Genomic DNA, 26,461 nt, shown 5'->3' on the forward strand with positions numbered 1-26,461 from the left:
AAGCTATCATTTCTGTTTGTGTGTTTCTGTATCCTTTAACATGTTATACAACCTCTGGCAAAAATTATGGAATCACCGGCCTCAGAGGATGTTCATTCAGTTGTTTAATTTTGTAGAAAAAAAGCAGATCTCAGACATGACACAAAACTAAAGTAATTTCAAATGGCAACTTTCTGGCTTTAAGAAACACTATAAGAAATCAAGAAAAAAAGATTGTGGCAGTCAGTAACGGTTACTTTTTTAGACCAAGCAGAGGAAAAAAATATGGAATCACTCAATTCTGAGGAAAAAATTATGGAATCACCCTGTAAATTTTCATCCCCCAAATTAACACCTGCATCAAATCAGATCTGCTCATTGACATTGACCCTATGCCATGACATTGACCCTATGTGTCTTTTTGCAAGGAATGTTTTTGCAGTTTTTGCTCTATGGCAAGATGCATTATCATCTTGAAAAATGATTTCATCATCCCCAAACATCCTTTCAATTGTCCAAAATATCAACATAAACTTGTGCATTTATTGATGATGTAATGACAGCCATCTCCCCAGTGCCTTTACCTGACATGCAGCCCCATATCATCAGTGACTGTGGAAATTTACATGTTCTCTTCAGGCAGTCATCTTTATAAATCTCATTGGAAAGGCACCAAACAAAAGTTCCAGCATCATCACCTTGCCCAATGCAGATTCGAGATTCATCACTGAATATGACTTTCATCCAGTCACCCACAGTCCACAATTGCTTTTCCTTAGCCCATTGTAACCTTGTTTTTTTCTGTTTAGGTGTTAATGATGCCTTTCGTTTAGCTTTTCTATATGTAAATCCCATTTCCTTTAGGCGGCTTCTTACAGTTCGGTCACAGACGTTGACTCCAGTTTCCTCCCATTCGTTCCTCATTTGTTTTGTTGTACATTTTTCGATTTTTGAGACATATTGCTTTAAGTTTTCTGTCTTGACGCTTTGATGTCTTCCTTGGTCTACCAGTATGTTTGCCTTTAACAACCTTCCCATGTTGTTTGTATTTGGTCCAGAGTTTAGACACAGCTGACTGTGAACAACCAACATCTTTTGCAACATTGCGTGATGATTTACTCTTTTAAGAGTTTGATAATCCTCTCCTTTGTTTCAATTGACATCTCTCGTGTTGGAGCCATGATTCATGTCAGTCCACTTGGTGCAACAGCTCTCCAAGGTGTGTTCACTCCTTTTTAGATGCAGACTAACGAGCAGATCTGATATTATGCAGGTGTTAGTTTTGGGGATGAAAATTTACAGGGTGATTCCATAATTTTTCCCTCAGAATTGAGTGATTCCATATTTTTTTCCTCTGCTTGGTCTAAAAAAGTAACCGTTACTGACTGCCACAATCTTTTTTTCTTGATTTCTTATAGTGTTTCTTAAAGCCAGAAAGCTGCCATTTGAAATGACTTTAGTTTTGTGTCATGTCTGTGATCTGCTTTTTTTCTACAAAATTAAACAACTGAATGAACATCCTCCGAGGCCGGTGATTCCATAATTTTTACCAGAGGTTGTAGAATCTAACTTTAGATAAGCAGTATTGCAAATCAACTTCCTTTTCAAAACATGCTGTTCACATTTACCTTTTTATCAGGAAAACTTAAATGATCAGTCATTTAATTCTACAGTGTGACATCAGCTTTCTTTCTTTGACAGTAATGACTGAGCTCTGCTTTCAGTGTTTTTTTGTTTTCGAATTACCTAGTCAGGAAATTGACAGTTTTAAGCAAATACTTTCTTATTTTGCTTGCTGTCTTCAGCACACATTATATGCCAAGCTGAAATGATAACTGTGGAGCGACTACAATGACAGGTAGTGACAGCACAGCCAAGCTGGGGCTGAAAAACATCACCAAAATGATTTTACAGTGATCCTTGGAAGTTCAGCCTCCTTTGTATCTGTAGAAAACATTGAAATTAGGCTCACTTTTTTACTTTTTTTTTAAGTTGTGCAGGTGACGTTATTTGCAGTCTTGAATTTGAAGATAACATTGTTTCTGTGTGTGACAATTGCACAGACCCAGTGGTTCACACATTGGGCCGCATGTATCAACATTGCGTACGGCGATATTTGAGCGTATATGGGGTGTACGCCAAAATGGCTGCTCTACTTGGCATTTATCAATGTGGTCGTTGGCGTACGGTGCGCTGAAAATATAAACCAGGTTGAGAGGTGGTGTAAATTATACACTAAAATGAACCAGCACTGGAATCCACATAAAAATGAAAATGATCAACATGATAAACAGTGCCATTATACAAATCAATGCATATGTTAAATAAATAACACTTTCTTGATTATACTACATAATAATTAATACAAATCCCGCTTTTGCGGGATTGTTGGTCTCGAGCACGATCCGTGGCTACAGCGCTGACCGCAAAGAAAGCGCTGCTCTCCTTTTTCTCCAGAGCAGCGCTGAGCTTAACTTTATGTGGTGTGATCGTTTTAGACAATGGAATTGATAATTACAACTGTACTGTTGTCATTCCCTTCACCCATGCTGCAATCAGGTTTTGTCTTCTCCATTCGTTTGTTACAATAAAATAAATAAAGAAATAAAATTTAAAAATAAAGAAATCTGAAAAATTAGGCGTGTCTTATTTATTGAGCTAGCAAATATCCACATGTCAAGAATTATTGACATGTGAAAAGAGAATACAGTGGTCCCTCCCTATAACGCGGTTCACCTTTCGCGGCCTTGCAGTTTCGCTGATTTTTTAAGTCCAATTTTGCATGCTTTTTTTTTTACAGTGCATTGTGGTCTGCGTGTCTGTTTATAAGAATCTTCTCGCCCAGAAGAGAAAAGAGCACCAACAACTACCCATAACTGTGTTCTTCACTCGGAAAAAGACACATGCAGCGAGGTGTGACTCAATGGAAAAAGGCGCGGCGTCAGGACGAAGAGGCGCGATCAGAGGAACTGTGAAATACTGGTCAGTCACTATTAATAATTTCTTATGTGTCCAACCTCTTAGGTTGATCGTTAAAATTAAATTTGTTAGTTCTAAAAGCCATCATAATTATTTATAGGAAAACGTTCTATTTTTATTTCTCAAACAAATGTTTGGGCCTGAAAACAGGTTGGTCTTATTTCTCTACAAATGTTTGAACTTTGAGAGTGTTTACACATGAGAGAAAAGTGAGAAAATGTTCATGCCTGATTGAGAAAAGTGTATAAAGTGGTTTTACAGGGGTTTTACAGCTTTAAAACGTTATTTAAAAAAAAATAACGCTGATTACTTAGCGGACTTCGCTTATTGCGGGCTGTTTTTAGAACGTAACTCCCGCGATAAACGAGGGACCACTGTAACACTTTTTTGATTATACTACAAAACAATTGATGCAACGGCCGCTTTTGACGCTCTATTGGCACGCATCGTGATTGGTGGAGTTCTTTTTCTTTGCCATCTTCCTGGCTTCCATGTCGTAAAGTGAGGGTGTGTCTGAAGCGGAGTCTGAATATTTATGGGCGTGTTCATTATAATTACGATTGTTTTCACCCGCCGCATTTATTAAGGTCACGTCGGGCGTACGCCGGAAACGGGCAGGTGCGCACTGCTTGATACATGTCACGGCAACTTTGGTGTACTTCAAATTTACACAGTAAATTTACGCCACAAGTGCGCAACGTTGATACATGAGGCCCATTGTGAAAGCTTTGCAAAAAAAGAGCCCCAAAAAAGGGGGAACATTGTGTTTTTTGCAGGTTTTGAATGACACAATGAGGTTCAGACAAATGAAGCAATACTGACTTATATGGGCGCATGTCTTCAGTTGAGGTAAACCATTGCAGAAAATAATCTGCAATGCAAATTATACCTCTGGGTATGACTGATTAATGAACTGTTTACAGCCCCAAATCAGAAAAATTTGGGATGAATGGAAAATGCCAATTTAAAAAGAAAAAAAAATCCTCTGTGATTCTTAAATTTTCTTTGACTTCTATTTCTTGTGTTCATTATATTAAGGTATAAACAGATATTTCATGTTTTTTTCTGGTCAACTTCATTTCCATTAATATACATACATTCCTGTATTTGAGGCCTGCAATGCTTCCTAAAACAAATTGGGATGGGGCAGTTTAAGCTTAATAATGAGGCAAATAATTCTATTTTGAGCAGGTGATGTCAACAGGTGATTGTAATCATGATTTAGTACAAAAACAGTATCCCCGAAAGCCTGAGGCTTTGTAGTGCAGCAGATAACTTAATATTTGCGGAGGAATCCTCCAAATCCAGTTACAAGCACCAAAGTTTGACTGTGTATATACATTTTTGTACATATTTTAGAAAAATAATGCAAATTATTGGTTGAGTTAGTAGGATTTTAAAAAGGAATAGTTTGCACCATGTGTCATGCTTAGTTATCATGGTACGGGGTATCATATGTCACATGTCATAGAATACAATGGACATCGACATTGTTTGACCTTTACTTTGGAGACCAAACATTCAACACAGTCAGAACTATTCCATTTGTTAATCGTAATTAGTTCAACCAATAATTTGCACCACGTTTTACAAAAACTGGAGCAACTTTAACTTTTGACCCCTGTACAAACTGAAATTGACCTTTGTCACCATTCTTGCTGTTTTTACCCCATAACTCCAGAACATTCGGTTATAAATAGTCCAAACTATACCTTTTTGGAATCTTTGTGATCAGACATTTCAGATCAACATTTTTTTGACCCCTATGCAGTTCTTCAATTGACCCCTACTTGGCCCCCTATTGAAAATTCATATGGCTAACATTATTTTTCTACAATATGTATCAAAAGGTATACACAGTCAAATTTTGGTGCTTGTAACCGGATTTGAATATTCTTACAGTTATCTGCTGTACTATTGAGAAGTAAATATGGGCAAAAGGATCTCCAGTTTACCGACAACTGTTATTCAGTTGTTTAACAACAATGTTCCTCAAAGAAAGATTGGAAGGGATTTACATATTTCTTCCTCTACAGTCCATAATATCATGAAACGTTTGAAGGAATGTCCATGCATAAAGGGCAAGGACACATGCCTGAGGTGAATACACAGGAGCTCCCATCCCTCACACGGCACCGTATTAAGAACAGTCATTCATCACAAATTATAAATTAAACAGTGCCTTTGCATCCCAATTCCCACCCTCCCCATCTTAAAATGCAGGAATGGATTTATATTAATAAAGAAATTAAATGATGCTGGCCAGGAAAAATACGAAATATCTTTGCCTTCTGTGTCAATTACTGTGTCAAAGCTGTACTGTAATGTTTGGTGATGTGTTGATTAATGCAGACTGTTTTGTTGTTTTGTTTTGTTTGTTTGTTTTGTTTTTCCCTTCAGTGGTTAACTTCCATCCCACTGACTCATCTGTGTGCACACACCTATGTTCTCTTGCTACAATTTTTTTTTTTTACGTATCCTCTTATATATTTTTTCCTGTTCTTCACTGCAGATCCACACATTAAGGTGTGCGGAAAAAGGGAAAATGTGAGGGAAGCCAAAGACAGAATTATGTCTGTCCTAGACACTAAGGTATTGTAAAAATCTGACATAAAGTTGTTAAAAGATTTTAAGGTGTGTAACCATCTGATTGTTTATTTTTGTTTTTGTTTTTTTGTTCAGATGTAGATGCTAATGTGAACTGATTCTTATTTTATTTAATAACTGAAATGCTAATGCACACATCTTGATTAAAATTGCCGTTCGTGATATCACTTTGTAGAGTCTTAAATTACAATATATCTGTACTTTGTTGGCCCTTTGTGGTGTATGTTTTGAGGCCGGTGCTTAAGAGCTTCTGTCATCAGCAGTTGGTCCTTGGCAGAGGACTTCCCTAAGTGCTTAACTTGATTTCTCTGTATTTCCTCTTTTTTTTTTCTCTGTTTCATCCTTTGCTAATACTTAGTTGTGTCAGATTGAATTCAGCACTCCTGCTGTTATTCAGTCAGCTACAGTCAGGTCCATGAGAATTTGTACAGTGCAGGGCCGTATATAGGAATGTGAAAGGGGGGGGTTCAAATCCTTGAGTTGGGGCTCCAGTGGGCCGCAGGCCCCTGGTGGGGTCGAGGGGCAACGCCGTCATGGGGGGCTCAGGGGAGCGAAGCCCCCCGAAGCAGAACCTTTTTGAGGATTTCGAGGGGTAAAAAGCTACATAAATTTCATTTGAAACCCAAAATGTATCATTTTAGGAAATACATTTTTATATACAAATAGTCCTTGCTTGGGATTGGATCAGTTGCCATAAGAACCACCCAGGAAGAACCAAGATAACATTAATGCAAACTTTATACCTGCCTGTCGGTTGCGAATGACGCAACCGACAGGCGTGAGAAAAATCACGCATGCGCACGAAGGTTCAAGCTTGGCTGATGCAAGCGCACATGATTCAAATCCATGTAGTTTTTGCAAAAAATAAAAAGGTCGGATAGTTTTCTAACAGACCTCGTATTTAGCGGTATTAATATTCGCGTTTACATTATGAATATGTACGTACGAGGTCTGTCTAAAAAGTATCGGACCTTTTTATTTTTTTCAAAAACCATATGGATTTGAATCACGTGTGATTGCATCAGCCAAGCTTGAACCTTCATGCCCATGCGTGAGTTTTTTCACGCCTGTCGGTTGCGTCATTTGCCTGCGAGTAGGCTTTGTGTGAGCAGTGGTCCACCCCTCTTGTCGGATTTTTATTGCGAATAAATGTCTGAACGATTTGGAGCTTTGCTGCATCAATTTTTTTCCAGAAACTGTGAGAGACCTCCAGGTGGACACCGTTCGGAAAATTCATATGGCTTTCAGGGACGATTTTATGGGGATTACACAGATTAAGGAGTGATCCAGCCGGTTTAAAGACCGCCCACAACTGCTGAGAGCTCGCCGCGCTCCGAGCGCCGGTCGACAGGCTCCAACCCCGCTGGAACAACCAGATCATTTCCAACGTGAAGGCTTTGTTGATCTAGGACGTCGTCTGACTTTCACAAAAAGGCAGAAGGCGTGGACATCAGCACTTTTTCAGCACATTCCATTGTTATAGGAGTTTTTTTCGTGGAAAGAAAAGCGGAGGGATGCGCCACGGAGCCGTTCATTCTGAACGGTGTCCACCTGGAGGTCTCTCACAGTTTCTGGAAAAAAATTGATGCAGCAAAGCTCCAAATCGTTCAGACATTTATTCGCAATAAAAAAATGACGAGAGGGGTGGACCACTGCTCACACAAAGCCTGCTCACAGGCGAATGATGCAACCGACAGGCGTGAAAAAGCTCACGCATGTGCACAAAGGTTCAAGCTTGGCTGATGCAATCACACGTGATTCAAATCCATATGGTTTTTGCAAAAAATAAAAAGGTCCGATACTTTTTGGACAGACCTCGTATATGTACGTTATGTATTAAAATAGCGGTATTTAATTTGGCGACCTTGTTTAACTCTCGAAATTCACATAATAAATCCCACGTGAATATTTGCACCTTTACAGTATTTGCAACAGGAATTGAGAAGCTCCCTTTATTTCTCAGCTTATACATACAAACATATTTTTACAAACCAGACAAGTGTAATTGTGTGTCTACATGGGTATTTACAAGCCTACTAATCTGTTTGATATCAGAGGAGGATAGGGACCAGGCAGCAAAAATTCTCAACCCCCATGGGAAAGGTTTATCTAGCAGTTTCCCCTTTTATCACTTAAGGGATTACTCTGGCAGAGGAAATTGAAACTTGAGGGTGTGTGATAATAGCTGTGTAACAGTTAGTGCTTGTTGCTTATTATCAATGAAAAGAAAATACATAATGTTGATATCCAGATCAGAAAAAAATCAGCAGAAAAATAATCAGCAGAATTCTCTGGGGGGGGGTTCGGTTGAACCCTCTGAACCCCCTCTATATACGGGCAAGTGACTCACTTTGTGAAATTGTTGCCACAGTGAAGTTGAAATGGGAGAAGAAAAAAGCGCCTGTAGTTTGAATTTTTACCTTTAATTCAAGGGGTTTCACAAACACATTGCCTTGACTATTTAGGATTTACAACCATTTTTATGCAGGGCTCCTGGTTTCAGGGGCCAAACGTAATCAGCCAAACTAAATATAGTATTAATACAAATCATCACTTTTACAGCCAAACATACAGATATGTCACAGGGTAGATGCATGGACATTTCCAAGTCACTGAATATGTCTTGGAATTCATTTCCATCAGTCTTTTAAGAAATGGAAACAATATGATCATCTGTGCTAAACCCATCTGCAATAGGCAGTTCTCAAAAACTGCTTAACTGTGAAAGGAGGAGACTGGTGAGGGTAGCCACCAAGACACCCATGACCGCTCCAAACCAGTTAGATGTGTCTGTGGCTGTGAGTGGGCAGACAGTGCATAGTATACGTTTTTGTCTGTTGGATCACCAGAATTCAGTTTTGTGGTGGAGTGGAACATAGGACTTTGTAAAAAAAAAAAATGTATGTGACATTTCAGTTGCTGTTTGTCAGAATGCACATGAGAATAAACCTTTGATTTGATTTGTTTTCTTGAATGAACATCCTTCTCTGTTTCACTCCACTAATGAGTGATTGGTGGTGCAACAGACAAGTTATACCATGCTGTGTTTCTCCAGTCACAGCCACAGTAGCCTGTAACCAGTGTTGGGGTTGTACAAAATTATAAATGCGACACTTTTTTTTTTTTGCTCCCATTTTTCATGAGGTAAACTCAAAGATCTAAAACTTTTTTCTATATACACAAAAGACTTTGCATGCAGTCTTAAAGTGCCCTGACACTTGCACGACTTTGAACCGCACACTTGCATGCACTTTGTCGTTACGATCCCACCCACTGTGTTCCCAGCTGGATGCTGCGCTTTGTGCACTGGACGCTGCGTATATAAAATAATTATTTCATAGCGGATTAATCATTTTCTCTGAGTTTGGCTGTTAAAAACACCTCCAGTTGTTTCCGGAATCACAGAGGCCTATTTCATATATATATATATATATATATATATATATATATATATATATATATATATATATATAACTCAGCCACATGGGGTGTGCAGCCAGTACATTTTGAGTGTCGGTCCCAAGTCCGGATAAATGAGGAGGGTTGCATCAGGAACGGCATCCAGCGTAAAACAAGCCAACCCAACTATGCAGACTAAGAATCGAATTTCCATACCGGATCGGTCGCAGCCCGGGTTAACAACGTCTGCCACCGGTGCTGTTGCTCTGTTGCCCAACAGGGTGTCGGTAGAAATTGGGCTACTGCTGGGCAAAGACGATGAAGAAGAGGAGGAGAGCGTTTCCACAAACAGCGGGAGAAGAAGAAAACTAGAAGGGTGGAAATGAGAGTAGGGACTTTGAATGTTGGTAGTATGACTGGTAAAGGGAGAGAGCTGGCTGATATGATGGAGAGGAGAAAGGTAGACATATTGTGTGTGCAAGAGACCAAGTGAAAGGGAAGTAAGAGCAGGAGCATCGGCGGTGGGTACAAGTTGTTGTACCATGGTGAGGACAGGAAGAGAAATGGTGTTGGGGTCATTTTAAAGGAAGAGTATGTTAAAAGTGTGTGGGAGGTTAAGCGAGTGTCTGACAGGGTGATGAGTGTGAAGTTGGAAATTGAAGGGGTGATGATGAATATCATCAGTGCATATGCCCCACAGGTAGGTTGTGAGATGAAGGAGAAAGAAGATTTCTGGAGTGTGTTAGATGAGGTGGTGGAGAGTGTGCCCAAGCATGAAAGAGTGGTGATAGGAGCGGACTTCAATGGGCATGTTGGTGAAGGGAACAGAGGTGATGAAGAAGTAATGGGTAGATATGGTATCAAGGATAGGAATGGGGAAGGACAGATGGTAGTTGATTTTGCAAAAAGGATGAAAATGGCTGTGGTGAATACCTACTTTAAGAAAAGGGAGGAGCACAGGGTCACATATAAGAGTGGAGGAAGGTGTACACAGGTGGACTACATTCTTTATAGGAGGTGCAAGCTAAAAGAAATCGGAGACTGTAAGGTGGTGGCAGGAGAGAGTGTCATTAGACAGCATAGGATGGTTGTTTGTAGGATGAATTTAGAGGTAAAGAAGAAGAAGAAGAGAGTGAGAGCTCAACAAAGGATCAGCTCAACAAAGGAAGCTGCAGGAGGAAGACTGTTGTGTGAAATTTAGCGAGCAGGTGAGAGAAGCACTGGTTGGAGGGGAAGCAATTTTGGACAACTGGAAAAGTACTGCAGATGTGGTGAGGGAGACAGCTAGGACAGTACTGGGTATGACATCTGGACAGTGGAAGGAAGACAAGGAGACTTGGTGGTGGAATGAAGAGGTCCAGGAAAGCATAAGGAGAAAGAGGTTGGCGAAAAAGTTTTGGGATAGTCGTAGAGATGAAGAAAGTAGACGGGAGTACAAGGAGATGTGGTGTAAGGCGAAAAGAGAAGTGGCAAAAGCGAAGAGGCATATTGCGAGCTGTACAAGAAGTTGAATAGGAAGGAAGGAGAAAAGGACTTGTACTGATTGGCCAGACAAAGGGACAGAGCTGGAAAGGATGTGCAGCAGGTTAGGGTGGTAAAAGATGCACATGGATGCACAGGGAATATTTTGAAGAGCTGATGAAAAGGCTGGATGATGTGGTGAGAGTAAATATTTTGAAGAGCTGATGAAAAGGCTGAAGAGAAAAGGCTGGATGATGTGGTGAGAGTAAATCATGAAGTACAAGAGATTAGTAAGGAAGAAGTGAGGGCAGCTGTGAAGAGGATGAGGAGTGGAAAGGCAGTTGGTCCAGATGACATTCCAGTGGAGGCATGGAAATGTCTAGGAGAGATGGCAGTAGAGTTTCTAACCAGATTGTTTAATAAAATCTTGGAAAGTGAGAGGATGCCTGAGGAGTGGAGACAAAGTGTGCTTGTTCCTATTTTCAAGAACAAGGGTGATGTGCAGAGCTGCAGTAACTACAGAGGCATAAAGTTGATCAGCCACAGCATGAAGTTATGGGAAAGAGTAGTAGAAGCTAGGCTTAGAAAACAGGTGAAGATCTGTGAGCAGCAATATGGTTTCATGCAGAGAAAGAGCACTACAGATGCAATGTTTGCTCAGAGAATACTGTTGGACAAGTGCAGAGAAGGCCAGAAAGAGTTACATTGTGTGTTTGTGGACTTAGAAAAAGCTTATGACAGGGTGCCAAGAGAAGAGCTGTGGCATTGTATGAGGAAGTCTGGAGTGGCAGAGAAGTATGTTAGGGTAGTGCAGGACATGTACAAGAATAGCGTGACAGCGGTGAGATGCGCAGTCGGAATGACAGACTCATTCAAGGTGGAGGTGGGATTACACCAAGGATCAGCTCTGAGTCCTTTCTTGTTTGCAATGGTTATGGACAGGTTGATGGATGAGATCAGACAGGAGTCCCCATGGACTATGATGTTTGCAGATCATTGTGATCTGTAGTGAGAGTCGAGAGCAAGTTGAGTCTAGTCTGGAGAGGTGGAGATATGCTTTGGAGAGAAGGGGAATGAAAGTCAGTAGAAGCAAGACTGAGTACATGTGTGTGAATGGGAGGGAGCCCAGTGGAATAGTGCAGTTATAAGGAGTAGAAGTGGTGAAAGTAGATGAGTTTAAATATTTGGGGTCAACTGTTCAAAGTAATGGAGAGTGTGGTAAAGAGGTGAAGAAGAGAGTGCAGGCAGGGTGGAGTAGGTGGAGAAAGGTAGCAGGAGTGATTTGCGACCGAAGAATATCAGCAAGAGTGAAGGGGAAAGTTTACAAGACAGTAGTGAGACCAGCTATGTTGTACGTTTTACAGACGGTGGCACTAACAAAAAGACAGGAGGCAGAGCTGGAGGTGGCAGAGCTGAAGATGTTGAGATTCTCTTTGGGAGTAACAAGAATGGACAAGATTAGGAATGAACATATCAGAGGGACAGCTCAGGTGGGACAGTTTGGAGACAAAGTCAGAGAGGCGCGATTGAGATGGTTTGGACATGTGCAGAGGAGGGACCCAGGGTATATAGGGAATAGGATGCTGAGGATGGAGCTACCAGGCAGGAGGAGAAGAGGGAGGTTTATGGATGTGTTGAAGGAGGACATGCAGGTGGTTGGTGACAGAGGAAGATACAGAGGACAGGGTGAGATGGAAACGATTGATCTGCTGTGGCGACCCCTAACGGGAACAGCCGAAAGACAAAGAAGAATATATATATATATATCTTGTGCGCTGCATGAGGTGTAGAATGTATTTGCAACAGTCTAAAAGGTAAAAGGTAATTATTCGTAATATTTATATTGTAATGGCTTGGTAAAACTGTTGCATGTTCATTCCTTCTTACGAGTAGCTATAAAAGTAAGTTTATGATAGATTTATCACCTCGTTATAATGAATCAGATGAGCTGCGCTATGATGCAGTGCGCTGACGCAGTCACACGCAGTCACACACACTCACGCAGTGTTTTTGAATTGTTTGCTTAATGTTCACGTAATTAATACGTGATGGAGATTTTGAAGATTTCACTATTTTCTTTGCCCACTTGCACGAAGCCACACAGTTTACAACGGTTTAGAATGGCAGAGTGCGTGCAAGTACGCGGATCAAAGTCATGCAAGTGTCAAGGCACCTTCAGGAACTGTAGTGTAATTGTTGAATTTAAAACAGTAACGCATTACATTACTGCATTACAAATGTAATATAGCACATTATGGTCGTCACATCACATTTATTACTTTGTTTATTTCTTATACCCAACTATGCCTTTAACTTTCAGAATTGTGTTGGGTGTCATGATGACTTTGCTCACTAGTCTCCTTACATGGCCACTTGGCTATTTTTTGAGAATGGCCTACTCCAGACAGATTTGCCATAACAGTAACATACTGTTTGTATTTCTCACAGTTTGATGTAAATGAAATCCATCCCCTGACTTGTCTACAATTAACTGGCTGCTAAAAAAATAAATAATAAAAAATAATAAAAAAAAAATCATATGACCACAAACCCTTATTTAGTTTGTTAAATTGCTTGTAGTATTTGAAAATGGAGTGATTGTATAGAAAAATGGCTGTAATACCTAAAATAGTTTGTGGCAGTTATGTTAAACCCTTAGAATTAAGGATGAGTCTTCCCTACACACGCATCTTGATTGTTTCATTTTAGCTAAACTGTGGTGGTACATACAGGCAAAATAAAAATAAAAAATTGTTACTGTCCAGTGGACCTGACTGTATTTGCATCCTCATGGTTTGCACTGTGCAAAACTATGTTACCATAGGAACACTTAAATAGCTGGGTAAGTGTGCTGTAGCACCCCCTGGGGACATATTTGCAGCTCTGAAATCTTTATTAGAAACATAGGAGGAGCTGCACATGATTAACTTAAAGTTTTCATATGGTTTTGTCATTAAAAGGTTTTACTCTGCTGCAAACCTCAGATTTTTTAATCAGAATTTTTTGCATGGATTTGGTGCACAGTTTCTATTCCAAAAAAATAATCAAAACTTCTGAAAATGTTTATGGGATGTATTGCCAGCCATGGTCCTTCAGATGGGAAATAAGAGACAAATGCTGCACTTGTTTATTGTTGAAGCAGCGTGCAAAAATCAGTGTGTTGTTTGTCCACTGTACTTGGTTTGATTGTGTTCACTGACACTTGCCTCCTGAGACTGATAAGGTGTCACAGCATGAGATTCAGCACCGCACCCAGTGACACATTGCACAATGTGCTCAAACTACAGTACATGCAGGCATCTGCACTGAACACTTTGGCAACAGATATGTTTTTTAAGAGTGCATCTTAGATATAATGAGGGGAATAAAAGAGCTTGTTTTGATAGCTGATCTTTCATATCAAGCATCCTGTCATTGCTATCTATTCATTTATAAATGCATGTGTCATCATAATTAAATGCAACTTGTTTGAACAGATTCATTCCATTTCCCTCACTGAACCTTTTGATCATTATTTTCCTCCAAACCCTCACTTTGGTCAGAGTAACCGGGTAACCCTGAAGATGGACGTCTCCCACACGGAGCACTCCCACGTTATTGGTAAAGGTGGCAATAACATCAAGAGGGTGATGGAGGAGACGGGGTGCCATATCCATTTTCCAGACTCAAACAGGAACAACCAGGCAGAAAAAAGTAACCAGGTTTGTTGTTGTGTTGTTTGTGTTTTTGCTTTTATTTTCTAAATCATAACAGGGAATCATCCCATCAGTACAGGCTGCAGCTTTAAGCACTTACAATCATCACATCACTTTAGTTTCTTGTTCTTGAGCTAGTTTTGGTTCTTTAAATTGTATAGTAACCTGTTTATGCTGTACATCGTGTCCATTTTATTAACTGAATGTAGTGTGTTGGTGTCTTTGTCCTTACAATTACCATCTCGTAGAAGACAGTTGTATTTTAGCTGGATGACCTAGAAGAGCAGCATCTTGTTCAGGAGAACATGCTACGAAGCACCACATTCAATAGCATGTCATTAGCAGGAACTCTGCAATGCAACATGTATGACTGTAGGCTTATTAAAATCAGCAGTCTTTGTTGGTGACAAGAATCTTACCTCTCCTGATTTCATATTGTATGGTGTGCTAGTGTACATTATTATGTCATAGAGGGTCTTGTTGAATCCCAAAGTCTCAAAGGCAGCAGCAATGTGATGTTTTATGGTGCATTACCACATATCACACTAGGACACACTAAAACTCTGGAAAAATGCCCCCCTCCCTTAGTGTTGCTTGGCCTGTGACTAATTATTCAGATGCTCAAAACATTTTTTTTAATACGCCTCATATGGACAAACTCCTTGCATGTGTCCCTGGCTTTGCTCCCAGATTACTCAACACCATTAGTCACCAACTCAGGATATTTGGATTGCAAATTTTCATCTCAAAGCAACTGGTAGTTCAGGTTCCATTTGAAAGCCTATTTATAAAATAGTGTCAATGCTAAAATGTCTAAAAAATAATTTACAGCTACTGATAAAGATTTTTACCAATATAATTTTCTTCACTTGCATAGTGTGGGGAAATATTGTGAAGAATAAAACCAAATGAGCTTTGCATCATTGATGCTGTGGTTTTCACAGTCTTCTCGTGAGCTCCAAGGGGGCCCCAACCTTGACCTACTTTTTCAGGGTCACAACTGCATCTGTGTATAAAAAAAAAAAAAAAAAAGCCAGCCCTTGTGTGTGCGGGGGGGGGGTCATTGCCTTCGTACTATTGCTCAACACCAAGGTGTTGCAGACCCAAGATATTTGGCTATTTAATTAATCTCACAACCCTCTCCTGTGAGATCAGAGTGTGTCAGCCATGACCTACTTTTTCAGGGTAGGAACCAGGTCGGTGCGTGAAAATAAGCTAGCCCATGCGAGTGTCAGTGGCTTTTAATCACACACCCAGAATATTTGAGGTGTAAGTTCATCTCAAACCGTCTTCCATACATTCAGAGGGCGCTGACCTTGATCTACTTATTTCTGGGTCAATTCAGAAAGCTTGTGCCGGTGAATGTCCAAACGCATGTCCTCCACCCCATACCAGGGAGCTACTCGTCCTTCAGGACACCTCTCTGTTTGGAAATGAAGGTAAAATCTAATTGTAAAGGTTCTGATCTTCAAAGAATCAGAGGTGAAACAACAATTGAATAAACACAGATCCACATTGTGTGAAGCATTCATTGAGGCATTCCCTTGGGTTAAGCACCTTCGGTTGACAGTGAGCGAACCAAAGCTCAGTTTGAATATACTGCATCATGCACAGTTGTTTACTTTTTCTATTCTTCTGACGTTGGCCTTTGATGCTACTGTATGAATATTATCCTAATTTTCATGGACTAAAATCTGTACATACAAAATTTACAGTATATACTAGTGGTTCTCAAACAAGACCTCAGGTACCACCTAACCTACACATTTTCCAACTCTCCTTGCCCTGCCACAAGCTGATTAGCTTATTCAAGTGTGCAAGCAATCAAGTACTAACAGATGCTTTGTGTACCGTAGAATATGTAAATGTGATTGGATGCTGGTAGACATGTAGTTGAAATGAGTCACTGAGGCAGAAGCATGATGGAGACTTACTCATGCAAGAGCAATGGCACCTATCTAATGCAAACCTCCATATGTGAGTAAATGCATAAATCAGAACTCTCCTAAACAGACCTGAGTGTGAGATAGTATTTCCCCAAGAAATCTAATAAAGTATTTATTTTTCATATCTACACAAATACATCATCATGTACATGCATCAAAATTGTGTTTGTACAATTTTCTAAAACATCTTCCCCCACGGGCAGGTGTCCATCGCAGGGCAGCCAGGAGGAGTCGAAGCAGCTCGAGTAAAAATAAGGGTAAGTATGCATCTCAGCCTCGTGAGTACAGCGCTGAATGTGTGTGTCTATAACATTGATGTTTCTGAAGTTCCACTTAACTGCTACATTAGTTAATTAATTTATATAATTTATATATAATTTATATACCCCCCCCCCCCCATGTGACCAGAACCTTACCAATTACTAGACTTCTATAAACTCCTACAAAAACCTCCTACACGTTTGGCACTAAGTTTGACCTTGGCTTGCTTGAGCCAGTGCATACCGATTTTTCCTAAGCGTGTATTAAAAACAATATGTAAGTATTTTCACTCTGAAATGGTAACAGCAATGTTTGTAATTTCATCATTCATGGAGCTGCAGTCGTTTTGGAAACATGAATGAATGAGTTTTATTCAGCACACACATAAACAAAATACCAACATAGAAATCTCTTACTAACATAACAAAAAACAAAAAAGAAAATACAACAATAACTCAAATGATTTCCCAATTGAGTGCAGCTGAAAGGGCATGGGCTGAAGCAAAAGCTTATAAACGGGGCCCACCCCGTACACTCAAAACAAGGTAACAATCACAAAATAATGTAACTGAACAGAACAATCAATAATATGATGTGCAAATAAACCAAAAAAATCACAAAAACAATTAGCCTAATATAACATACTATAGTAAGAAATTGCATTGTTTTTATAAAGCCTTTTAACACCTACCAATGTACCACATGATTTAATGCTATCAGAACAATTATTCCAAATTATATCATGACTGCTATTGTGGGAAACATGATTTTAACAAAATACAATTTCCAAATGCATGTTCATTTGTTCAGTATGTTGTTTTCACTTTGTGCTCTGGTTTCCTCCCACTAGCCCCCCCCCCCCCCCCCCCCCAAAAAAAAATTTAAATGTACTTAAACCTTTATGTTTACCATTGACTAAAGCCCCTTTCACACTAGGCTTGCTTCGAGTTGCATCATGCGGTGTCATGACAACGGCGTGTTGATGCAGCCTAACGCCACAATACTGTGACGGACGCAAAGGGCGATGCGAAAGATATGCAAAAAATTAAACGTTTAATTTTTTCTGCGTCGAGCATAGGACACAGAAAGGAAGTAGTTTTCTCGCAAGTTGAGGCAACTTAACAGTACTTAACGTAACTGGATGCCACACCTGTACAGTATAATGCTACTCAACGCTAATTTATGATTCCTGCTGTGCTCCACTGTTGCTGAGCTATAAATCACACAGGATTGTTGTCGAACTTTTTATAATACCATGTACACAATGCAGTAAAACTATACCACTCAAAGAGCACATGTGAAAAATTAAATTTAAAAAAACGCTCATTACAGCCTGGCTGCAGCTCCTTGTGCTCATCTCCTCAAGTTCTTTCAAGATTGTGTTAAATAAAGTCCATTCTGCTCACAGACATCTCCACGTCCACTCAGGGATGGTTCGTACACGCAAACGCCAGCTGCATCTCCGTGGTCACAGGAAGAATGATAAACTTTTAACAGAAATCAGAGCGCACACCTGCAGTGCTGCACAAGAAGAAATCTAAACTAGAAGAGAAAATAGAGCGCACACCTGCTCATTTTACAGTCTGGCTGCAGCTGAGCTCCTCGGTACTCTTACCTCCTCAAGCCCCCGCCCCCCTTGCTGTGCACAACTGACGCAGACATTGTGCATTATTAGATACCCAGAATACACAGCTCGAAGCAGGCCTGGTGTGAAAGGGGCTTAAGTCCTGGAGTTGGTTGCCTGGAGCTGTACTATGACTGCATACTGCTCTTGGAGGTTAGATTGTATCTAATTTATGATTTGAAAGTGTTAAATGCACAGGATACATTTCATTGTATGCAATAAAATGACCAACAATTAAATTTTTAATTTAAGTCAAATTATGCTTTTTTTGTTGTTGTTGTTGTTACTTTATGCTGCTATTAATTTTCAGAACTTCATCAAAGTCACAAATACTTCTCCTAATCTATTCTCAAACCACTTGCCCAGAACATTTGTAAAATAGTCACAGCCTCATTTCCCGTTCATGTACCACTCCTCCCCACTCAGCTCTTTTCACTCTGACTGGGAACTGTTTCTTGAGCGTGCAGAGCACCTTGACACTTGCATGAACGATTATATCCCAGAACCTTTGCTGTATTTCGACACCGGAGCAGCGCGTCCATTCATCCTGTGTGAACTGACCAAAACCAACAAAGGTGTGCATGTGAGAGTGACTGAGTGAGTGAAGTGTGTGTGTAATGAGGAGAGAGAAGGTTCTGCTGGATTTTTTGAAAGTTTGTTTTGGCACTAGCTGCCGTCTGTGCACTTAATCAGTGTTTTCACAAGCAGAAGGCTGTGTCCCAGTGATTTCACTTCATTGCAGTAATTGGTGGGTGGGGGGGTAATCAAACTCAGCTATGCCATACCAGTGTTCTGTCAAGGTGTTTATTACAGAATATAAAGGCTTGAGACCTACTCAATAATATTATTATTATTATATCATTGATTGTTCTGGCTTCCAGAGAACACAGTCAGTGTGATGGATAGAGTGTGATGGATAAAAGTTTCCTTCCTTGTCGAGTTGGATTCCCCCCCCCCCGTCATGCAGATCAAGATATCCAGGCAGGTTGAATCAGGTCAACTGAATCTGTTTAGTTCCTCGAAGATGTTTTGCACTTCATCCAGAAAAGCTTGATTGGTTCAGGGTTTTTTGTTGTTTGTTTGTTTGTTTGTTTCTTTTTTGCAATGGGAACGGTCACCCCAGATTGCCCGTCCACACTTCTATGCAGCGTTGTATAGACATGGCAGCCCAACAACGAGGAAGATGGCACCAGATGCGTTTGATTAGATAGTTTTATAGCTGCACTCTGCCTTACAAATCACTCTGTCTGCTGGTTTAATCTTTATGTATGTTCCTGCAGATGTTCTCCAGGAAGACCAAAAAAAGTTACCTTTGCATTTTATACAGTAGCCTGAAAATGGCAGTGGCCGACACTAGCTATTGAAACCACCGAATTTAATATTAATAAATGTGAATAGACATTATTTATGGTGCTTTCTTCTCTTTTTCCACAGTTATGCATGTATGTGTTTCCTCTTCAGGTGTTCATATGTAGCACTGGTGCTGCAGTAGTTTGTCTGCAGATAACCTTTTTTAAGCTTATTTTAAATGATCCCATACTTTTGACGCCTTCTGTCTTTGGGAATTTTTGCCTACCTTAACACTGGAGTCGGGCTCTGCTGCAGCTACCATGTGGGTTTTTTTTTCTTTTCTTTCCTTCATTAATAATACAAATTGAATCGAAGCCATCCAATGACTGGAGCCAAAAATGATTCTTGTAACCCACGCAGCACGCACTCGCTCAGCATTCACATTGAAACATGAAACAGGAAAGCTCTTGTAGCTTTTCCATGAAATTTCTTTTTTAATCATTTTCTGAAACTGACTGAGAACTGAGGCTTTTTGCGCTCGTTTCAAATTATAGGCACGTGAAGCTTCGAACTGCCAGGTAAAACTGAAAAAAGCTGAAGTCAGCTCTGCTATAAAATTAGTCTGTTCTTCCTCTTCAATGCCTGGGTTTGAGTCTTCGCATGCATTTCACTCAGTGTTGACCTAAATTTCTTGAGCTTTCAGAGTGAGTGCTGAAACGTGATATAAATGTAAGGCTGAGCACATATGGGATTGATCAAGATGCATTTCTTTGGTCAGAGCAATCCATGCTGCTTGCCCTTCACTGGCAGCCAAAGCCATAGTGGCACTCTGCCCAAGAGTCAATGTTTGGATAACCATGTGCGTGCGTGTGTGTGTGTGTGCACGCGCGTGCGTGTATTCCTTTTCCAATTGTTGTGAGTGCACAAGTACATTGGTTTGCCTGTGTCTGGGTGTGGGCCTTTGTGATTTGTCTTTCATGTATGTATAAATATGCAAATGTGAGACTCAAGGCCTTCCTGTCTGCATCTCTTCTGTTTCAAATAGCAAAAGTTAATGCAATAAATGTTCCTTCCTTGATTACAGTTGTGCCTTTGGAATCAGCAATGTGAAATGAATGTATTAAAGGAAACTTGGAAAAGTGCACTAAATTTGTATACATTTCATTATTCGTAGTTTGAGCTGGTGCATGGTCTTACATAATTAGGGAATAACCCTGTCGTGTCTGATGATTTCTGGACGTTCATACTGGTTATACAATTGTAAATAGAGCTTTACCGGTGACACATAAGCGGAGCTGGTAAAAAGGAGTTTTGTGGTGACGCATTGGCGGAGCCGTAAAATGGAAAAACAGTACACCAGAGCAGCCGTCCCCATAAGTGGTCAAATCCCGCAATATCATGCAGGGTTCAAATGAGCCTGCACTGCCCTATACCTTACTCAGACATGTTATGTTGGTGTTTAGAGCCTGACCGATATGGATTTTTTGAGGCTGATAACGATATTTGGATGAAAAAAAATGCCGATAATCGATAAATCGGCTGATTTGCGGATAGCCGATAAATCAGCCGATATATATATATATATTTTTTAAATGAATAAAATGTTCTTGTGTGGACCCTTAACAAAAAAGGTATGAGCTAAAAGCTTTGTCCTTATATTGATTAACTTTATAACAGAGAAGAATTTTCAAGTTCAAAAAATGCAATCAAGAATTAAACTTTTGTGAAATTAGCAAATACATATCCTTAAAAAGAGTTGTGAAATACATCTGATCTTACTACATAAACTGAGTTAATCAAACTGAGTTGAACAGAAACGGGAGAAATGTGGGGTGAATGTAATCGCAAAGTTATTACAAACAACATTCTTATAACCTTACTTGTATGCTTTTGTCAGCCGATCAGTGCAGTGTGATGGTGAACTACGGGGGCCGGTGATGAACACATTTAAGCATGGGTGTAAGCAGCTCTCAGTTGAATGGAGTCAGAGCTCCATCTACTGGACAAACGGTGCAAGGACATTTTACATTGCCTACACGAACATTATTTCAGTAACTGTTTTGTTTATGAGAAATTATCGGCGTTCTATTGGCAAAATTTCGGCCAATAGTGAGTACTATGAAAACGGCTTATATCAGCTGATAATATCGGCTGGCCGATATATCAGTCAGGCTCTATTGGTGTTTATTTATTTTGTCACCTGTAGTTCTTAGAAAGATGTGGACATTGCTTGTTGTATTTCCCCAGTTTGTTTTCTTTAACCAAAACTGATAGCATAATGATACCCAACGTTAGCATGGCATGGTATTTCAATGTGTACTTTACTTTAACCTCACCTGCTGCATTTCTTTGTTGCAGGAGTTACTTCCCCTCGTGCTTTCTTTTGAGCTTCCAGCCATCATGCAGTCTGACCCAAGTTCCCCCACTGTGCAGCATATCTCGCAAACGTACAACATCACAGTCTCCTTCAAGCCTCCAACACGCCTCTATAGGGCCACTGGAGTGGTTCGTGGTTCGCAGAATAACACTTCAGCTGTAAAGGTAAATTATGCTTTGCCAAATGTGATGCTGATGTGTTGGCAGCTGTCAGTTTAATGGGATGACCGGTGTTTTCTGTTACATGTCTTATCCTTCAGTCCCTGTACTGCTCATATCTCATGATCAGGGGTTCTCAGAAGATCTAAAATTGGTTTCTCCAAGATCCTGTTTGACTGAACACCCCTGGTTTAGCCAACTGAGAGCAGAGCCAGAAAATGTGAAGGGCAAGGTGGCCCAAATACCGTGCTGGGGGACCATGGTTGAGTCATACACAATAAAAGAATTATGTTTATCATGCAAAAATATTTTGAGTTTATTTGCTTTAAAAAAAGAAAAGAAAAGAAAAGTCATTCACATAGAATTTCACAAGATGTTAGGTTTTATTTGTCAAATCAGTCATTCATTCAGTGAGTATTTATAAACTGCTCGGGTGTGCAACTCTCCCTGTTAAAGTGATGGCATGAGATACATGGACTGTGATGCATTTCAGAAAAGCTACTTTTTATAATGGAATTATCCAATTCCATACATGATACAATGCAATCCAATACAATTCTTTGTTTAATGTAGACATTCATTTTCCATGATAAGCCAAAATCGCCATTTGTTGACTTCAAATGTGTATTTCATGAAAATTCAGTGGCCTTCTTCACGTTTTTCCTACTGTGATGCAGAACATTGGTGCTGCCTCTGCTCACCTGTTGTTCACCATAGTACAGATACTTAATAAATGGAATAGTTTTGACTGTGTTGAGTGCTTGGTCTGCAAAGTAAAGGTCAAGCAATGTCTACGTCCATTGGATTTTATGACATGACATATGTTACCCTGTAACTATTCCTTTTTAAAACCCTGTTAACTCAGCCAGTAATTTGCATCACTTTTTACCAAAATTAGCCCTACTTTAACGTTTGACCCCTGTACAAACTGAAATTGACCTTTGTCACCATTCTTGCTGTTTTTACTCCATAACATTCACTCACAGATAGTCCAAACTATACCGTTTTTAAATCTTTGTGATCAGACAAATAATTGGGTATCGTTTTCAATATGATTGGAGCATTTTTTTAATTTTGACCCCTGTGTAATTGTTCAATTGACCTCTCCCTGGCTGCCCATTGAAAATTCAAGTGGCAAATCGTTTTTTGTTTTTTTGTTTTTGTTTTTTTAATGTCTAAAGGGAGTATTTGTGCCGAATTTGGTACTTCTATCACCATTTGCACGATTGCTCTTTAAATAGTCTGTTATCTGCTGCACTACCACTCGTAGCAGAAATATATACAATATCCAGCACAATATATAGTAGCAGAAAGTGTAGCATAGAAGAAGGCCAGAAGATGCAGCCCGTTATTGGTGGTGGTGGTGTTGTTTTTATAAGCATACCAAAACTTTCCCCATTCTGAAATGGTACAACAGTATAAACAAACTAAGCAAATATAAATTTCAAAAGGGTATATTTATCCTTTATACTACCTACCATTATCGAACATGTCAGTTTTGTTTTTACCTTGCAACGTTAACATTGCTGTGTCCGGTCTCACAAGAGCCTGTCGCCAACTTTTGAACTTTTACTAGAGTTTGAACATATGTAAGTAGCAGCACAACAAGCTTAGCTCAACTGATCTTATAATATTAAAATCTAGCCATCGACTGGTACATAGGACTTTTAGATTAATTCATGGGTCCTTGTCTTTTTTACATTCGTATCGGTAAGGGGTGTTACGGATCACAAAACTCAGATCAGATCATGGCTGTAAGTCACAGAGTGGATAATTTTGTGGATGAACAAAAAAAAGGTTGCTCTAAAAATAAAGAACAATGAAAACAAGGAACCTTTGCCCATGGCCCTGAATGAAAACAAGGTGTTAATGTTTAAACAGTATTTCAAAATAAAATAGAACACTCTCTCGCTAGGTACTGAATTGTCAGGCACAACTTCTGGGCCCTACACTTCATCTGATTGCTACAGCCTGTCTACCCCAAGTCAGACGTCCCACTCAGCAAAGTTTCTCCCCCCTGTTCCTGGAGCTCTAGGTAGACTTGGCTTAGTTGTCCTGTTGCTCACACACACTTTGCAGGCACATGGCCAGAGGGGCAAGGGGTTGAAACGACCCCCTTAGAGTAAAGGTCTACTTCTGAAAACATTTTTTGCACATAATTATAATGCTGTTAATAATAATAATAACTAGCATTCTCCTACTTTGCAAAAACAGTCTTTTGCAAAATAGTAGAATGCTGGACAGAGTAGATATGGCAGGTCTTTGATTTAGTATGTATAACGTTTAAGAGTAAAGTAATACTGTTTGATCCATGTTTTGAAACCAAGTTTGTTTGGTGACTGTTTTATTGTTGACTACAGGAACTTTAAAATGAAGTAATTGTGATGATGGATATTTGCTTTTGTTTCTTCCTTTTCGGCTTGTAACTGTATAGCACATACAAGTACCTAAAAACAGAAAATGTACCATTATTAAAACAGTATTACCCTTAAATGTTTTTATCATTCATTATTTGCAACAGGCATCGAGACTGGCCACACATGTATTTTTTTCCCATACGTTGGTGGTTCCCAAGCCTTTAGTGTGCTGTACTTGTTTCCACTGTGGAGAGTTCCCGGTTCAAAACCACACCCCTGCACATTCTCCATGTAATGTGGAGTTGCATCAGGAAGGGTGTCCAGTGTAAAACTTGAGCCAAATCAGCATGCAGATCCACCTGCTGTGGCGACGCCAAGTGAAGGAAGCCGAAGGGATTTACCTGCTGTACATTGCTGGAAAAGGTCCATTGTTTACATGATGAGAGGGCCTTTGGCCCACTGCTATTTTTATCCAGGAACATTATCTCTTTTTTTGTAATCACTAACTACATCCTGACTTGCTCTGTCATTACAAAGTCTTTTTGCACTTGCACTTTGCACTTACACTTGACTTCTTGTGTTGGACCTAGATGGCTGAATGACTGATATGTCATGCTGATCTGTATTTCTCTCAAGAACTAGTGTATTTATTTAATAATTAAAACATTTATTGCAAGTTGGTTAGGCGTGTACTGTGCTGGGTCTGTGAAGAACGCCTCTGAGGAGTAGCAGTGCTGACCCACACACTTAGTTTCATAATGATGTGTGTATATATCTGTCTATTGGGTGATGTACAAGAGTACTTCAAAAGGTTCTTTGTCTCACTCAAAGAAACGCCACAGGAGAAGGATTGTTCTTGCATTATTTTTCAATATACTTGCCCTTAACTTTGTGTTTGGTCCACTGATGTTCGAGCTTGGCTGTTCCTTCATAGAGGAAGATCACGTCTTGAGGGAGTTACACCCCTTGTTTTCAAGTGATGTTGAGAAATTTTTGGAAGTACCCTTATGTAATTCTACCTGAAATCATTGCAAAGGAGCAGTACAGTACTTCTCCAGTCATGACCAGTACCCATTTACAGCTGGGTGGACTGGGGCAATGCAGATGATGTCTCTTGTGCAATGACACATACAGGTAGCATGACTGGGAATCTAATCTAGGTCTACATGTTGGTAGGCCATCTCCTTATCCCACTGAACTACAAGTAATCTGTCCCATTGGTACTAGACCTCTTTGGAAAATCATTGAGTTCTACTAGAATGAATTTGTCAAACTAATGTTTACTTGTGGAGATTCAGATGAGAATTATCACTTGCATTGTGACGGAACATCAGCTGTGACATTTTGGACAAGTGGCACATTTCTCTGCACACGATCTAGCATGCAGGTGCTTCAGTGTTGAAGACTCTAGCAGCTGAACAGGGCAATAGGACCCCCATGTTTCACCTGGCTGCAGCAGATAGATGGTGACTTTCAAGAACTGGGGGATGGACTGGTTGTCTGCCTGGGTGGGTTTCTCCTGGATCTATTGTAGTTCTGTGGTGTGGAGTATGTGGTAACATGTGGCTTCAGTGCATGCTCCCAGATCTGGTCTGATTTTAAAAATCTGCCATTCCCAGTCTCAGTTTGCTTTGTACATTTCAGAATATTTGACAGATTGTCTGAAACATGGGAACAGACCAAAGCAGGAATCCTGTAAACTCTTGGGAAAATGAAGTAAATACATGTGGAAATATCAAATCTCTGCCATTGCCAGGTGGATTACTGTTTACACAAGTAGTTCCGTGTGGGAGAGGGCCTGAAGTCACAGTATTTGTGGTACTGCCATCTGCCTGTTGACATGGCTCACCACACACCAAGAAAGGTTTCCTGAGCTTCACAATTTTAAGGCCCCACTAACACTGTTCTCATTTCTTGTTCATAAACCACCTCATTGGTTTTAGAACCATAGGGGCAAGAGAGTGTTGAAAGATGTTTGGTCACATGAGTTGGACAGCTGCATATTCAGTTCTACACTTTGGGGGAAGAATGTATCAAGTAAGACCTGCTACTGTACTATCAAATTCACAAGGCTGTGCTGAATTTGTCTTACCTCCATTTATGCATACTCACTGCATGAACATACTGTCAGATCTGTTGTATACATGTCATGTAGAGGCCCCTTCACACATAGTGCAAAGTTTGGTTGAAAACAGCGAAACAGTTCGAATTAGCGCCCCTCGAAACATTGCGTTGGCGGGCAGGCGTGCAGAATCCCAGCGCGAGGGTTTGTGCATGCAACGGTGTCTTTCGAGCAGGAACGCAGTGCGAGCTGCACCACATCAAGCC

General features: G+C 40.1%; 1 protein-coding gene across 1 annotated transcript in view; it reads left to right on the plus strand.

Annotated features, from left to right (window-relative positions):
• LOC117523113 (protein bicaudal C homolog 1-B-like) overlaps nucleotides 1–26,461 on the plus strand; it is a 205,541-nt gene that overhangs the window by 133,254 nt on the left and 45,826 nt on the right. The window contains exons 4-7 of the mRNA XM_034184536.1: nucleotides 5,471–5,550; nucleotides 13,968–14,126; nucleotides 16,270–16,323; nucleotides 21,600–21,782. Of these exons, the coding sequence (XP_034040427.1) occupies nucleotides 5,471–5,550; nucleotides 13,968–14,126; nucleotides 16,270–16,323; nucleotides 21,600–21,782 (476 nt within the window). The remainder of the gene's footprint in view (nucleotides 1–5,470; nucleotides 5,551–13,967; nucleotides 14,127–16,269; nucleotides 16,324–21,599; nucleotides 21,783–26,461) is intronic.

Source organism: Thalassophryne amazonica, chromosome 13 (genome assembly GCF_902500255.1).
Source record: "Thalassophryne amazonica chromosome 13, fThaAma1.1, whole genome shotgun sequence".
NCBI lineage: Eukaryota > Metazoa > Chordata > Actinopteri > Batrachoidiformes > Batrachoididae > Thalassophryne > Thalassophryne amazonica.